Genomic DNA, 16,589 nt, shown 5'->3' with positions numbered 1-16,589 from the left:
GACTGAGGAGGAAGGTCTGAGCTGGAGGTGGGGATCCCTGGCATACAGGCAGCAACTGAAGACATGGAGTGAGCAAGAAGCCAGACAGTGAGCAGTGGGTGCTCAGGGGCCAGCAAAGCAGTCTAAGACAGGGAGTGGCAGAGAAAGGAACTCAGGAGACCATGGACATGAAGAAGGAGGACTGTGTCTTCAACACTGTCATCCTATAAAAAGGTAACAGAAATTGAAGCCTGACTGAAAGAAAGGGCTGCTGGATTTGACAGTTGCTCTGGTACTGATGTAAGAGACTGAATGAAACCATAGCAGAAATTCGGTAACTGACCTTGCTCAAGTGACTTTGATGTTTGTCTCTTCCTGGCTTTTCATTAACTGTGCTGTTTCCCTCTTTACTCAGAGACCATCAACGATGTCACTTTTGAAGCAGGAGTCAGCTACATAGGCACACCACGGACTCCTTTTGCAGTCAAAGGCAAGTCCCTTCCCGTCAGATAATGTTAGCTGCTCTGGAGTTCTGGGAAACCTGAATTTGTTTATGTTTGACTCCCTTTCAGAGAAAATGGAAGCCCAGAGTCAAGGAAATGACATTTTATGTTTATCATTACCTGATAAACCGTAAGTTTACAAAGAGTTCCTTTTGAGGTGTTTTTTGGTCAGTTTTTTCTTAGTTCCATAATGATTGCATCTTTTCTTTCCCTAGGCCTCCACAGCCTCAGCAGTGGAATGTGAAGTCTCCAGCCAGAAATAAAGACAACCCAACCCCCAGTAGGAGGTCGCTCCGAAAGGCCCCTCTGAAAACAGCCAACTAAAAGAGCGCACTGCATTCTGGAGCATTGCATTCCAGAGTGTTGGAGAAGGCAGGAGTGCAGGAGGACACTCTTCTGCACGTAAAAGGCAGACATATTGCTCCCCTCATTCCCAGGGATGCTCCCATTACGTAATACCGAAGCTTGTCCCGGGATCCCAGCACTAACTGTTCACCTGTGTACCTGGCGAGCTTCTAAATTTCTCTTTATGGAATATGTGGTATAAAATTGTAAAACAGGGAAATGCTTTAGCTATTTAATATTATAACTTTACTCCACTGAAAGTATCAAGTCCATTCTCATAAGCTATATTCTGGTCCTGAAGGAACACAATCCATCAGCTTTCTTTTCTATAAATCCAGCCTCCATTGGCTGATTTGAATTCCTTAGAGTAGATAGTTTCCCATATCTAATGATAAGATTTCGATTGTAATATTTTTTCTATTCTTATTTATGAATTGCAGATTTTTAAAAAAGTGTACAGCTTTCTAAAATGGACTAATAAAGGTTAAGCGTGAGTTCAGCCTTCGAGCAGTCGACAGGATTTTTCTGTTTTCAGAACAGGGCTTTTATTGGTAGTCATTTTAATTTACATAAAGTGCGTAAGAATAATAAAACCAAATCTTCCTTTGAGGAAGAAGCCTTTTAGGAAAAAAATGACTCAGTTTGTCTTAAATAAAGGTTCAGTTCATCTGCCCCCCTGCCTTTGTCACCAGACAGAAGCTGTCCACCTCCTAACAGACCATCCCTCTTAGTATATAAATATAGTCCTGCTTATGAAAAAAACTGCTTCAAGTCTTTTACCCCAAGTGGCACTAAAACTGATTTGTATTGATCATCTGCTAAGGACTGTTCCCACAAGGGGAATAACTTTATAGTCTCTTCTGTTGATGTATACGTTTTGTCCAAAAATGACCAGAAGGAAATTCAGTTGGTTCATTTTTTAATCCCAGTACTACAAAAGCAAAAGTGTAGGGTTGCTATGTCAGTGTGTTTTTAAGATAAACATGGTAGTTGGATTTGAAGAGTGGAATGTCATTGTGATTCACACCCCACAGCTTTCCCATATGTGAACTGTGACATGTGTGGACACGTCATTGGGAGAGGGCTGCTCTTGAGTAAACACACTTATCACCAACTAGATGGTGGTGGCAGTCTCTGTTTAAACCTGGGACCATACTATTTTTAAAGTGTACTTGCCTAACAAACTGCTAGGAAGAACAGGTAAACCCAACATGAAAGCAAATAAGAAATAAATAATGAGGCGAAGTAGATTTTTTTTTAAAGCTTTTATAAATGAGGTGTAACAAATATCAACTTAGGGGTGTGTTAGTACAAGTCTGTAACATCTATGTACAGCAACAGCCACACCAAAGGCCACAACAGCCCTGTATAAGCCTTGAGTCGTTAGTCACATTCATATCTGAAAAAACACATGAATGTTCCTTTTCTGTCTACATTCTTACAGTATTAGACAACTACTTCCCAGACTCTACATTTCACTTCTCTCTTCTCTGTCAGACCCTGTTCATATGGCACTAGAGTGGGAGGTTTTAGGGCGTAAGAAGGGAGGCAAGAAGGCTACTCTGTCACTGTGACAACCAAGATGGAAGCTGGTGTTGATCCCCAACAATTAGAGAAGGGAGATGCTATCCCTTCCTACCAAGAGGAGGTGAAGATGAAAGGAATCTTAACTCTAAGCATTCAAGACAAATGCAAAAGAAGATAGGTACCATTAAGCAATTATGAAGAACTGCCAACTGCCTCTGTCATGTAGCCCATGGCAAAGTAGCTCATCTAACTTTAAAAAAAAAAAAAAAAGTCAACTTGTCTCAAGTATTTAATTAAAAAAAAATACCCTCAAAGTATAAAAAATTAAGACACTGAAAGTTTAATCCCAAGATGACCATATCCTTCTACATAAAAACCTTCCTCTAAGCACACCATGGAATTGAAGGCATTCCTCTGAGCAGCTCTTCGCTTCAAACCGCTTCACATCGTGAGTTAACAGAGCAATGTATCTGAGGCTAAGGTCATCTGCTCTTGAAGAACAAAGGTTTCTGGATAATGTTTCTAAAGTCCCCCACAAAGTGAGCAGTGTCTTAGGTGGATGAAAATTTTAGAATCGAAATTGGAAATCTGCCTTTGATTCAGGCATTCTTTCCTTACCATCAGGCTTCTGCCCTGCCTGCACTACATGACAGTCTTCAAAAGGCTGGCCTAGCTGCCACCACATACGGTTCACTGTGAAGTGAGACAGAACCTGCAGTGTCTCGGTGCTTTCTTAATGGCAAAGAGGAATAGTGGAATTCATTTTCTTTTAAAAATATTATAGTTAACAGATCTTATTTCAAAACTGCCTTTGGCCCCAGACAGTCTTATGAACTACATAAGTAAAATGAACTTAAAAACCAAACGGAGTAGCTGCTTTGTTTCATGAGCCATCCATAACCAAAAAGAGCTGTGTCCCAGGAATGCCATATGGAGGAGACCCATCTTTCCTGAAGTGTTCACCTTAGAACTGTCCTAGCTTAAGCCAAGTGCCTGTGGCACATGAACAGCATATTAAAGCTCATCAGCACACAAAGCCACAGTCAGAGCATTAAAGATGGAAGGGGACATGCCGGCTAGCCTTAGGAGTCAGTAGCCAATACCCATTCACAGGGCATGTGACTCTACCCCGGGAGTTGACTAACACAGTTTGCACATGTATATCTAAGAGCTTCTGGGTGGTCGGTCAGTCTTTGGGCATAGGTAGTTTTAGTAATCTAAGGAAGAGGTAGTTCAAGGCTAACCTAAGAGCTTGTTTCTTTCTGAGAGATGCAAACAGATTTTGACATTACCCAACTGGAATTTTTAAAGATTTCCTAAGCAACAATGGTCTGGTGTACAAACAGCGTAAGTTCTCTTGTGAAAACTGCTAAAGCATGTGGAAAAAGGAATGTTCCAATAAGCCTCCTTGACAGGATTCCTTGGGTTAAGATACTCTTAATTACTGACATTTTCCAATTTAACACGAGGAACTTGGAACCCTTACCTTAAGTTGAACTTTTTAAAAAATATGTTATTTAACATTGTATGACAACATATTTACAGTTTAAATAGAAATTTTCAATAATCAAAATACATCTTTAGCAAAAATTTAGAATGTAAAATTTTATAAAATAAACACTCATAGAAAAGCAGAACATTATTTTAGTACCATTTCAGATTTAGCCTAAATAGAAGTTTTCCTTAAATACCGAAATGCTCCATGGACAAGCGGGGTTCCCTACAGGTAAGAAGGCCCCTTCTTTCAACAAGCAATTTACCTTTGTGGATTTTGGCTGTTATTATAAAATGCTGATCCAAAAAGATTCTCCGAGATGGACACTACAACACTGATCGACAAAGCCTTTAAGAAGAAATGGTGCAGCGTTGTCTGTGGGCCACTGTGACACAAGGTCATTGCATAAAAAGCCTCTTTTCTGGATTCATTGATTCAAACTCTGCAGTTGCAGGGTTTCAAGCTGGGAGTCACACTGCCAACCCCTACACTACTAGTGTGACACAGCTACCATGTTACCTTTCACGTGGGGCTCACCCTGGCTGATGACAGCGAGTGGCAAATACACTCCCAGGCCCGCAGTGCCCAGCCTAGCAGAGTCTGTGGGCAAGAGCTTTAAAATCACCCTAACACTCAGGAAGGAGTCAGGCCAGAGACTGGGAATCAGCTTCAGTGAACTCATTCAATTTCTTTTCCTTGTGATGACTGTGCCCATCTTGAGGAAAATTCCTTTATTCATGTGGCTTGTTAAAAAGTAAGAAGTAGCGGTCAACTTTGGCCAAAACAAAAAGCTTTTGCACAAGTGTCTAGCTCTGTCCAAGTGCACTTCGCTCCAGGATGCTCTCGATAGAAGTTTCTAGTAGAGGTATTGCATGTGCTCTCAGCCACACCATCAAATTTCAGATCACAAATGATGACTTATGTCTGAAGTTGCCCTGCAAGACCAACACAAAGTTAGAACACGCTCATCCTCTACCAATCAGTGGGGCCTAGTAGGACAGTGGGAAAGGAAAAATGGTGGTCAAATCGAACGTACCATTTCCCTGAAGAAGAAAGTGACAAAACATCAGATAATCATTCTTAAGTAACATCAAGAGCTTGCAACTATAAATGCCATCAGCATATACACATGTTGTTGTGAAAGGCTAAAGAGCTCAGGGTCTGGAATACAATTTGGAAATCTTTTTTCCTATGGGATCCACTTGGTTTCCAAGAAGGAATGTCATTTCCCCTGCTGGAAACACTGATTTCTACGTTACCTAAATGACGTTTGCTCAGTTCCCTCACTCCATACCTCCTCATTTGTCCTGATATAGTTAACTCCATCTGGCTTCCCTGGATTCTTGTAACTGTGAAAAAGAAGAGAGTAGCTCAGTGACTACTGTTTATATCATATTAATGCCAACTTGAACTTTCTTTCTTTTCTCCAACTAAGACAGGCTCACCTTTCCCCATTCTGTTTACTACTGATGAAGTAACCACGTCTGTATGCACAGCAGATGCCCACTGTTATCAGGGCCAGCACAGCTAGGACAACCAGAACGCCTCCAATAATTCCGCCGATGTTCAGGTCATCTGGATTAAAGTAGTTGGAGGGAAGAGATGATACACACTGGCCATTCTTACAAAAGACCCTGACCCTGCTGTGCCCCCTCCCTGCCTCTATCCTTCTCCTTCCCCCTCTGCCCCTCATGCCTCCCCCGGCCAGAAGAACAAAGTCTTCTAGAACACACAGGACACCGTAACCCCTGATCTCACTTGTAAAAAGTACTAAGAATTCTACAGTTCGAATGCTGTTATACTTAATACTGTATTAAAAGGGGGTTGGCATTATAGAAAAGGCTTAAAAATCCTCTGGCTAAATCCCTGAGAATATTATTAATGGCAGAAATGAATACTATAAGACAGAATTAGAAGCCAGGAGTCCCAAGGCAGAAAAAAAATCCTACTATTCAGGGCTTCCCTTTGCTGTGGATTATTTGGGGGAAGAGGGCTAGTTTCAAGCAGTAAGAAATATAAGATGAGAACATGACCTTTCACTCTGCTGGCTGCCTGGCCTCATATCTACAAGCTTTCTTAGTAGAAACCCCTTGACTCCCTTTTCTCATTTCTGTATACTGGGCAAAGGTATGCAGTCACCTTCAGTGTGAGGGCACTTGGACTATTTATGACAAACAAAAACACAGTGGAAAATATGCAGGAGATATATCAACAAAAGCCAACTAACTTGGAAGTCGTTAAAATTCTCCCTTACCCTAGTGTAGCAGTTCTCAAAAGTGAGTGTATATTTAAAAATCAAGTTGCAATTCTGATTTCAAGATCTCAATCCCCAAGCCCCCTCCCTAGAGAACCAAAAGGTCTGGGACGAAGCCTGGGAATCTTTCTCCTACCCTAGAGCAGAGTTTCCCAAATTTGCCAGATGAGAAGAATCGCCTGGAGTGCTGTTTTACACAGACATTCCTGTCCTCCCCTGGAGACTGATTCCATATGTTGGGGGAGGGGAGATGGGCTGGAACCTGAATGCGAAACAGTGGTTTCAAATGATTCTTATGATCAGGCGCATCTGGGAAACAATGCTCTAGGGAGTGGCTGCACCTAGGGAGGAAGGAGGGACTCAAAGAGTTCCCCAATTGTTTCTGATATACCCCTCTGCCCCGCTCCTGGCTCATCACCTCCCCTTCAGATCCGACACCCTAGAGATAGCATCACAGAACAGGGTAAATTACTGGGGCTAAAATTTGGTACTGCAGCTTGCTGCAAAATGGTTATAACTAGATAAATACCTGAAGACCTTACACAACCTTATGTTTTTATCAATTACAAAAAAAAAATGGAGTTTATTAAACTCAGTTAAAAGTTACATGATTAGCCATGTTTCCAATACCAGAAGGCTCTAGAAAATCTATTTTGAGACAAACATATTGCAAGGACCACTTATTAGTCATTTAGCTGTTACTCATAACTTTCTCATCTTTCCTTTCAATGTACCCAAGTGGATTTTGGTGAATCTAGTCATCTCCAGAAGAAAACAGAACAGTTGTCTAAACGGATGGTCTAATACTAAATTTAAAATGTTCTATTCACTTGCCAGTCTTCAGAGGAAATCTTTTCAAAAAGTAACTCACAGACTTCCATCTCCTGCTCCTCACACCTGGCTGAGCCGGCATCGTTGGAAGCAATGCAGTAATACTGCCCAGAGTCCTCCTTGTGAACAGCACTGAAAACCTGGTTCAGGAAATTACAAGGAAATGATGAAACCAAGCGACAGGGCAGACCTCTAAGGGGAGGGAGAGAAGAGGCTGCCCCCACCTGTCAATCTGCTAAGTCCAGAACAAAGTAAACTATCTGCTCTTGGTTTCCCTGCAGCTTCCAGGTCATTGTCCAGGTTCTTTTGATATTCTTCCCTGACACTCTTGCCTAAGGGGTTCTATGTCCTGAATAATAGAACTGCTTAGGCATATGGAGATATCAAAGCCTACCAACACCCAGAAGGAGAGGTTGAGCTTAACTTTTATTCAAGTAAAGGGACTCTGAGAATGATTGTTCTTCAAGCAACACTTTGGCAGTAGGAATACAGAGGATCCTATTTTAACCTGGCTCATTACTCCACAGGTTGGTTATACCACAGATGAGGAGCGCCAGATGTAGTAAAAGCCTGGTATGATATTCTCCGGGAGCAGTCTGTTCTGTATGCATGGCCAGTCTGGTTTCACCTGTTCCCCGCCCCTTCCCACCAGGAGGCCTGCGTTATTTTGGAGCAAATTCCAGATACGTTTTATCCACAGATACTTCAGTATGTATCTCTAGAAGATATGCATTTTTTTAATCAGAATTACAATACCTTTATCATGCCTAAAGCAATTAACAACTCCTTAATATCATATATCCAGCCAGCAATCAAATTTCCCTAATTAATTCATGAGTTTTACAGTTGGTGATTCAAATCAGGACTGTTCTTCTGTAGAATCTCTGGTGTGCATTTTTAGCTCCCATCTTACAAAGTTTCATTGTCTCTCCTAATACCTGCTCTTTCCACAATAGGTTCCCCTTGTCCCAACACAGACGTTTCCATCCTTACCTCTCAGAAGAGATCTTACCAGAGTGCCTGTCTCAGAGTTTAAGAGAAAAGAGGAATTTCGAAATCTGGGATTGGCTCTGGAGTTTGTTGGCAGCAGCACGTCGTTGCGATACCAGCTATAATGAGGTGGCGGGTAGCCCTCGCTCTCCTGGCAGTGCAGCGTTGCTGCCTTGCCTACAGGCACAGCCTTTGGGACTCTGCACACAGGAGGTACTGGCTTCACTGTTGGAGAAATACAGGCTGGTGTTTAAAATTGGCAATCTGGCTCTATTCTTATGGAAGCCCACAGTAAATCTGCCCAAAACGAGAAAGCTGGCCAAGGGATTCTGCACCGCTGCCATCCCCATGGTCATGCCTGCAGACTGCGTGATCTGCTGCCTGAAATGTGCCCCGTAGCTCACCCCCCGCCCTTAGTATAATCCCGCAGCAAGTTTCTAAGGCCTCCACCTCCCTGAGGAGTGCCTCCTACAGCTGGTGCAGCAAAGTGGCAGAAGCTCCACTTCCCTTTTCACTTTCTACCAGCTCAAGCAGTCTCGGGTCTCAAAGCTCTCCCTCCCTAAATCATGTGATACCCTCAAGGATGCAGTTCTAGAAAGAAAAAGTTGATGTTTTTTATTTTACAGACAAGATTCATGAGGCCTGAAAGGGGGACATGTTTTAACTTCACATGAGTCCTACCTTGTACGGTTAACTCAATGACAATCTCGTCAATTGCTTTGCGATCGTTTCGAGCAACCACCTCACAACGATAAAGGGCTGAGTCTGTCCGGGTCACATTCCAGATCTTTAGAGAGGTTTTCCCCAATAGTTCTGCACGACCTGCCAAGTCTCCTATAGAAAAGAAGACACAGGGCACTAGAAGACTCTTTAAAGATATTTTTGCCACTTGAAGAAGGTGGTTTCTGGGGCCAGCATTTGATGCCTCAGTAAGAAGACTGCAGATTGGCTTCTATTTCTGTTCCTTTATAACAGAGTTGAACTCTCTGATGACCCTGAGCACCAAAATAGTACCTGGTGTGTAAGAGAAGATACTACATGTGTCTGTTTTTAAAGCACAGGCCTCATTTCCTTTTCATCATTCCCATCATGGATGCCCCACTAAAAGAGAAAGATGTCAAACAAATAACATTAAATAGACCACCAGCAATCCATAAAAGGTACTGGGACATCTAGATATCAGCATGCAAAAGAATGAAGTTGGAATCCTACCTCACACCATCTATACCAAAGACCTTACTGTAAGAGCTAAGACTATGAAACTCTTAGGAAAAACCATAGGCATGAATTGTCATAACCTTGGATTAGGCAATGATTTCTTAGATATGGCACCAAAGGAAGAAGCACACACATAAAAAGAGTTATATTCACCTTCACTTGACTTTAATAAAAAATTTAAAACTTTTGTGGTTCAAAGGACACAAGTAAGTGAAAACACAATCCACTGAATGGGAGAAAATATTTGCAGATCATATATCTGACAAAAGACTAGTATCCAGAATACAGGCATATCTCGAAGGTACTGCAGATTTGGTTCCAGACCACCACAAAAAACAAGTAACAGAAAAAAGCAAGTCATAATCTTTTTGCTGGTGGAGGGTCTTGCCTTCAATTTGTAAAAAACACAAGATTTGTGAAGTGCAATAAGGCAAATCACAATAAAATGAAGCATGCCTATACATAAAGAATTTGTAACTCAATAATAACTAGACAAATAACCTAATTAAAAATAGACAAAGAATTTGCATAGATATTTCTCTAAAGAAGATCTTGCAAATGGCCAATAAGCACATGAAAAGATGCTCAGCATCTTTAGTCATCAGGGAAATGCAAAGCAAAACCACAGTGAGATACCACTTCATACCCACTAGGATGGCTAGAATCAAAAAGATGGACAGTTACAAGTGTTAGTAAGGATATGGGGAAATACACTGCTGAAGGAATGGAAAATGCTGCAGCCACTTTGAAAAACAGTTTGGCAGTTTCTTTTAAAAACTATACATGCAACTACTACATGATCTAGCAATTGTACTATTGGTCATTTATCTCCAAGAAATGGAAACTTATGTTCACACAAAAACCTGTACATGAATGTTCATAGCAGCATTACTGATAACAGCCAAAAGTGGGAAAAAAAACCAATGTACGTCAACTGATGAATGGACAAAAAAATGTGTCCTATCTACAATGGATCATCAGTCATCCATATTTTTAAAAATGAAGTACTGATACATATGCTACAATATGGATGAACCTTGAAAGCAATATGCGAAGTGAAAGAAGTCAGTCTCAAAGGATCACAAACTGTATAATTCCATCTACATGAGGTGTCTGGAATGGGTAACTCCATAGAGACAAAGTAGGTTAGTGGCAGCCAGGAGGTGAGTGGAGGAAGAAGAGATGATGAGTGACTGCTAATGGGCATGGGGTTTCTTTGGGGGGCCCATGAAAATGTTCTGGAATTTGACAGTAATGAGAGTTGTACATCTCTGCTGAATATACTAACAACCACTTAGGTAAATACTTTAAAAGAGTGAGTTTTACACTATATGAATTATATTTGTTTTAAAAAAAAATTAAACATAAAAAGAAACAGTAACTTTTCAAAAAAGCATGAAAAACCTAGAGAATGACAAGTATGACACAAAAGAAAAATATGACACAAAAAAGTAGAAACTAATTATTACTTAACCTGTTGTTTAGTGACAAGTATAAGAAGGATTTATATAAAAACGGCAAAATGCTATGACAGAAGATGAACATTTTCAAAGGCATTTTCGAAGGGGAAGGTTTATTATCCAGTGGCCATTAGTAGAGGTTAGGAAAATGGTAAAAAAAAAATCTAACAGGATGCTTTTGGTATAGTCCTGGGTTAAGTCAAGAGAAAAGGCCAAGTAGATTCAAGTTTTCCTTCAGCATTCATGTTTTATGTGGCAAATACTCTCTCTATCCTTCCAACTAAGAGTGAGCTGTTTAATTTCCAGAAACAGAAAGTTCTTTGAAAAAATTCCCATTTGGTTTCTCTGATGATCAAAATTGCATGTACAGGGTTTATCGGGAGCAGCCTAAGTTGCCAGGGAAAACCAATTTGTTTTCTAAGAGTAACATTTCTATCTCTTCAAAAATAAGAGGTTGGGGAGGATACTGGTGGGAAAACAAAACTATTTTTAAGAGCCTATAACTCCAGATGATATTGAGCAGAAAGCAGAAAGATCATGAGTTTAGGTTGTTTCCACAAAATCTCTTTCCCATCTGTGAAACCTCAACTGTCAACTTCTCTGAGAACTCTGTAGCCACCGTACCTATAACTTACCTGCGTCTGTACCTCAGGTTTACTTCTTCTCTCCTGTCAGAATGAAGTTCGTGTTCCATTTCATGTCATCTGTAATCCCTTTCTCTCCCTCCTTCGTCAAAGTCACAGTCAACTCCTAGTAATTCCTCCTCTTTATTCTCTACACTGCCTCGACCTTAGCTCAGGCCACTAGCTCCTCCCTCTTGGATTCTATAAATTTTATAAATTCTGCTCCAAGTATTGCCCATCTCTAATCTCTTCTCCACAAAGCAGCTAATTCGTTGTTCTTGGAGCCTAAGTGTAACCATGTCACTTCCCTCTTAAAATCTCTCAGCGGACCCTCAAGAAATTGTCCATTCTTGTCTGGCATTCACTGCTTCTTGTTTGGCCCCGGCATACCTCTCCAGTTTCATCTGGTGTCCTTCCTCCCACCCCCTCTCTCTCCAAGCCCCAGCTAAGAAGGAGCACTTATAGTTTCTCTGATAAGCCAAGCTACCTTTTGCTTCTGTATCCTTATTCACAGCATTCTTTCTTGCCCAACACCTTTCTTCACTCCACCCCTTACCATCTTGCCTGGCTAACTAGTCTTTCTTCACATCTCTGCCACTTCTGGAAAGCCTTCCATGACCACCTGTCCTGCTCCTACTTCATGCAGTCTGAATGCATCCTGCGCTTACCTCTGCTCTAGCACTGGGATAACATCCTGCTCACTGATCTAGTGAGTGCTTTCTCAATGCAGTGTGCTTGCACACAGTAGATGTTCATCGAATACTTGTTGTCTCCTTGCTGCTCCTGGTGATCCTGCTGATTAATTCACTTAGCTCATATCACTAATGTCATGGATCATGATAAGAAGGTCTAGGAAAATGTTCACTCTGATGCCTCATAAATATCAGTTGCAGAGATAAAAATCCTAACTAATGAACTGATACTTATTGAAGCTGGGTGACAGGTACAGGGAGGTTCAACATGCTATTCTCATTACCTTTACATGTGATGAATTTTCTGTAAGTAAAACAAAACAAAACAAAACAAAACAAAAACAATCCTGGCTACAGAAGCAAGAGCAGTCAGGGGAAAGCCTCTGGCCACAAGCACATGCCTGGGCCTTGTGTACAAAGGAGAGGACTACAGGATCATACCCTGTATTTTGTTGTCAAAAAACACATATGTGGTTTGGGCATCCTGAATTTTCTTCCATTCAATCCGGGGGTCATTTGTCTGCGAATCTGTAATGATACAAGACAGCTCCACACCTAATGAGCAAAAAAAAAAAAAGAAATTTTAGTAAAAGTGGAATAATTTTAGGTTCATTTTATACCCAGACCTTGGAAGATTTCTAGTTTTAGAGAGGTATTTCATGCAGATTAAAAATCTAGCTGTCTCCAGGCTCCAAGAGACTTTAAGAAAAGATGAATTTTAGAAAGAAAAAATAAAGATGATTAGCAAGAAGCCTTACTAAATAGAGTAAACATCCCCTTAATATTCCGCTTATGTATCAGAAATTTCTTTGTTATGTAAGCCAGGGCAGGAACCAGATTTGAGTCAACACAGAACCCGCAGAGTTTCCTGCTGGCCTACTGAGGGGCTCTGCTTCACTGACACGCTTACACATCCAATGCACTGTTAAGTAGACACACACTGGAACATCTCTATGGCACTATATGTGAATATTTGAACTGAGTTGGTTGCAAGACTACTGAATGTCCATTAGGTGGTGCCCGTTCTCCTAATACATAGTCTCCCTTGTACTTACTTTCAAATTCCTGTACCACCGGGTTTCGGTTGCTGGATTTGAGATTCACAGCCCCTATCAAGCAGTCTGAAGAGAAAAAAAAAGAAAAAAGAAAAGTAAATCAGAGACAATGCGACTCTAAGACAGCAAAGAACCCTCGGACTGAGGTCAGGTTTTTCGCTTCTATGTAGGCTACAATCACTATCCACAAAGGATGGAAAAATATTATATTCCAAAACAAAGTCTCTTAGATACAGCAAGTTGACTGTCTTCTCTCAGTCTGACCTTCACAGGAAGGAACTAAGAGGGAGAGAAAGTTCTGAGAATTCACTTTCCTTCTTAGTCCCAGAATAAAGCCACCTAGAGCTTTAATGACTTTTCCTCAAAGAATTTCCTTCTTGCTTGGAATCACTATTAATCCTTTCAATATCTATCATTTGGACTCATGGGAGCCTTCTTGTCAGCCCTCCCTCCTGCCTCTCCCCTCTCTCTCCTCTAGGCTTCAAATCCAGCAAGGCACTCTCGATCCATACTCTTGGCCAGGTACTTTCTTTCCTCTTTAGGATGGCGTCAACACTGGGTACAGTTATCAACAAACTAAAAGACTGCCTCCTGAGTTAGCCATGTATCTAACCTAGCAATTCCTATCCATTAAGAAGTTCTTAGCAGCCTTCAGTAAAATGAGAAATATAACAACATAGTGACTTTTATAAAGCTAAGTTGAATGAAGCTATTGATGAAATCAAGATATGCCATTTGCACGGTAGTCCCTTTCAAAACTAGCATCTGACTGTTTCGACAAACTTAGAAGTCAATTTATTATGGTCTCAAACTGATTTCCTTAGAGAAAAGAACAAGTAGGTACATTGATCACCTACAAAATGTCATTCTTCAGCTACTTGGTCCCTAGGAAAACATGCCATTCCCAAAGACGGCCTTCATACATAAAGCCCTTAAAAAGGCCTGTGGATCTCAGGTGACTATACCAGGTAAAAAAAATGTGCAGAAATACTTATTCTCTAAGCTGCTTTCTAATTCCTTGCATATTAGGTGGACTGCAGGTCACGACAACCCATTCTTTTCCTTTTTAAAATTGTATTAAATGGTTCAGTTACAATTCGATATACATTTCGATCCTCTTTCTTACTTAGTAGGACTTCATTAATGTTAACAAAAGCCTCAAAAAATCTAATAAAAAGAGATGAAAATCATAATGTACCTGAGTTGCTATGAGTTTCTAAACCACTCACAAAAGGTTGTAGAACTAGGACAAGTAAAGATAATGTTATTTTGTTTGGGTTAACCATGGGCTATTCCTTTTGGAAGCCAGAAATCCTATGCATACGTAGCACTTTCTATTTCTCCTTCAAGCTGGAAGCTCCCAGTGATCCATTAATAGAGAGTAATAGATGATGCTCTGAATACCTACTAAGGAAGGACACACAGTTCCTTCTGAGGAAAGTGACCATAGACATATATAGCATGATCACTATAATTTAGATGATGAGATACCAAAGCTCTGGTTAAAAATGACCATGAACAGGGATCAGCTTCTGACCCAAAGGCCATCAAAGGGGCCTCAGAATAACTCATGAGAACTTTGCTCAACTAGATATAAGACAACCTAATCTGACCCTTTCTTTTAAGAAGTATGAAGCTAAGAGAAATTAGAGAATAAATTAGAGAGTTTATATAGTCACCAGAGAAACAGTTGGAGTATTAAAAAAAATAAATTGGCTCATCAAAATGGTGGAAACACTAGAGTTGGTAACAGATGAACTAGAGGACAAAAAAGATGACACTAAAGTTACTCTAGTATCTGCAGCCATTTCATCAAGGCCAATTAAGATATATTCTTTACAATAAATCTCTACAGTAAACTAAGTCAATTTGTTTCTTACAACCAAAAAGAAGCTAAGGTAACACAGCCTGAGATAATGGAAATACTCACCTCTTTTATCCCTCTACTCTGCAGTAGAAGTGAATATTCTATACTTCTTAATGAAAACTTGCCCTGACCGCTTTCCTGCCCAACTACCCTACATAAGTTTCACAGGCAGCTGCTCATGCCAATCCTAGAAGACAATATGTATCAAGAAGATTTAAGAACAGAAGACCACAACAAGCAAGTGAAATTTTAGCTTAAGTGATCATTTATAACAGCTGACCCCTACGTCTGATGAGGTCCCAAGCTGAGAGCCCTTCCTCAGAATTCTCATCCTATTTCTAAACAATTCTTAAATTTATAAATATTCTATAAAGGCATACCTCAGATATACTATGGGTTCAGCTCCAGACCATCACAATAAAGCCAAAACTACAATAAAGTGAGTCACACAAATTTTGTGGTTTCCCAGTATAGATAAAAGTTATGCAGGTAGTCTATGGCCATGCCGCCCTGAACAAGCTCTATCCCGTCTGATCTCGGAAGCTAAGCAGGGTCGGGCTTGGTTAGTACTTGGATGGGAGACCATCTAAGAAGACCAAGTGCTATAGGCATAAAAAATAAAAAATAAGGGATTGTAAGCTGACAAGGTCCTTGCAATCTGTGAGGTCAACCAAGGGTTGCCTCACCTAAAAAAAAAAAAAAAGTTATGCATACACTATAATTATGTATATTAAGTATGCAATAGCATTGTTTTTAAAAATCATGCACACATCTTAGTTAATAAATACTATCATCTGTGTCTTGAGCAAGTCGTAAGCTTTTTGCTGGTGGAAGGTTTGGCCTCAATGTTGATGGCTGCTGACAGATCAGGATGGTGGCTACTAAGACTGGAGTGGCTGTGGCAATTTCTTAAAATAAGACAACAATGAAGTTTGCCACACTGACTGACTCTTCCTTTCACAATTTCTCTGTTGCATATCACACTGTTTGACAGCCTTTTACCCACAGCAATACTTCTTTCAAAACTGGAGTCAATCCTCTCAAACCCTCCTGCTGCTTTATCAACTAAGTTTATGTAATGTTCTAAGTCCCTTGTTGTCACTTCAATAATTTTCACAGCATCTTCACTAGGAGTAGATTCCATCTCAAGAAACCACTTTCCTCACCCATCTTAGGAAGCAACTCCTTCCTTATTCGTTAAAGTTCCACCATGAAAGTGCAGCAATGCAGCCACATCTTCAGGCTCCATTTCTAATTCTAGTTCTCTTGCTCTCTCTATTTCTGAAGTTACTTCCCTTCACTGAAGTCCTGAACCCCTTAAAGTAATCCATGAGCATTGAAGTCAACTTCTTTCAAACTCCTGTTAATGTTGATATTTTGACCTCTTACCATGAAATCACAAATGTTCTTAATGGCATCTAGAATCATCAATCCTTTCTAGAAGGTTTTCCATTTATTTTGCCCAGATCCATCAGAGAAATCATTATCTATGGTAGCTAGAGCCTTATGAAATGTATTTCTTAAATAAGACTTGAAAGTTGAAATTAGTCCTTGATCTTTGGGCTGCAGAAAGGCTGTTGTGTTAAAGGCATGGAAACAACATTCATCTCACTGTACATCTCCGCCAGCGTTCTTGGGTGACCAGGTGCACTCTCTATGAGCAGTAAAATTTTGAAAGGAACCTTATTTTCTGATCACTAGGTCTCAACAGAAGGCTTAAAACATTCAATAAATCATGTCGTAAACAATG

General features: G+C 40.5%; 2 protein-coding genes and 1 pseudogene across 3 annotated transcripts in view; 2 read left to right on the top strand and 1 right to left on the bottom strand.

Moving 5' to 3' along the window:
• The window catches only part of NCAPD3 (non-SMC condensin II complex subunit D3), a 53,800-nt gene extending 52,471 nt beyond the window's left edge, over nt 1-1,329 (top strand). For both annotated transcript variants that reach the window (XM_039878869.1, XM_039878870.1), the window contains 3 exons: nt 395-469; nt 552-612; nt 698-1,329. In XM_039878869.1, the coding sequence (XP_039734803.1) occupies nt 395-469; nt 552-612; nt 698-806 (245 nt within the window). In that variant the 3' untranslated portion in view covers nt 807-1,329. The remainder of the gene's footprint in view (nt 1-394; nt 470-551; nt 613-697) is intronic.
• A 748-nt stretch (nt 1,330-2,077) lies between these two features.
• Nucleotides 2,078-16,589, bottom strand: part of JAM3 (junctional adhesion molecule 3) — a 63,612-nt gene continuing 49,100 nt past the window's right edge. Inside the window, 8 exon segments of the mRNA XM_039878873.1 lie at nt 2,078-4,784; nt 5,144-5,198; nt 5,295-5,424; nt 6,975-7,074; nt 7,947-8,149; nt 8,606-8,758; nt 12,359-12,472; nt 12,973-13,038. Of these exon segments, the coding sequence (XP_039734807.1) occupies nt 4,749-4,784; nt 5,144-5,198; nt 5,295-5,424; nt 6,975-7,074; nt 7,947-8,149; nt 8,606-8,758; nt 12,359-12,472; nt 12,973-13,038 (857 nt within the window). The 3' untranslated portion in view covers nt 2,078-4,748.
• Nucleotides 15,332-15,450, top strand: LOC120615698 (uncharacterized; annotated as a pseudogene).

This window comes from Pteropus medius, unplaced genomic scaffold (assembly GCF_902729225.1).
Source record: "Pteropus medius unplaced genomic scaffold, Ma_sr-lr_union100, whole genome shotgun sequence".
Taxonomy (NCBI): Eukaryota; Metazoa; Chordata; class Mammalia; order Chiroptera; family Pteropodidae; genus Pteropus; species Pteropus medius.
This window is presented reverse-complemented; position numbering and strand designations above follow the sequence as displayed.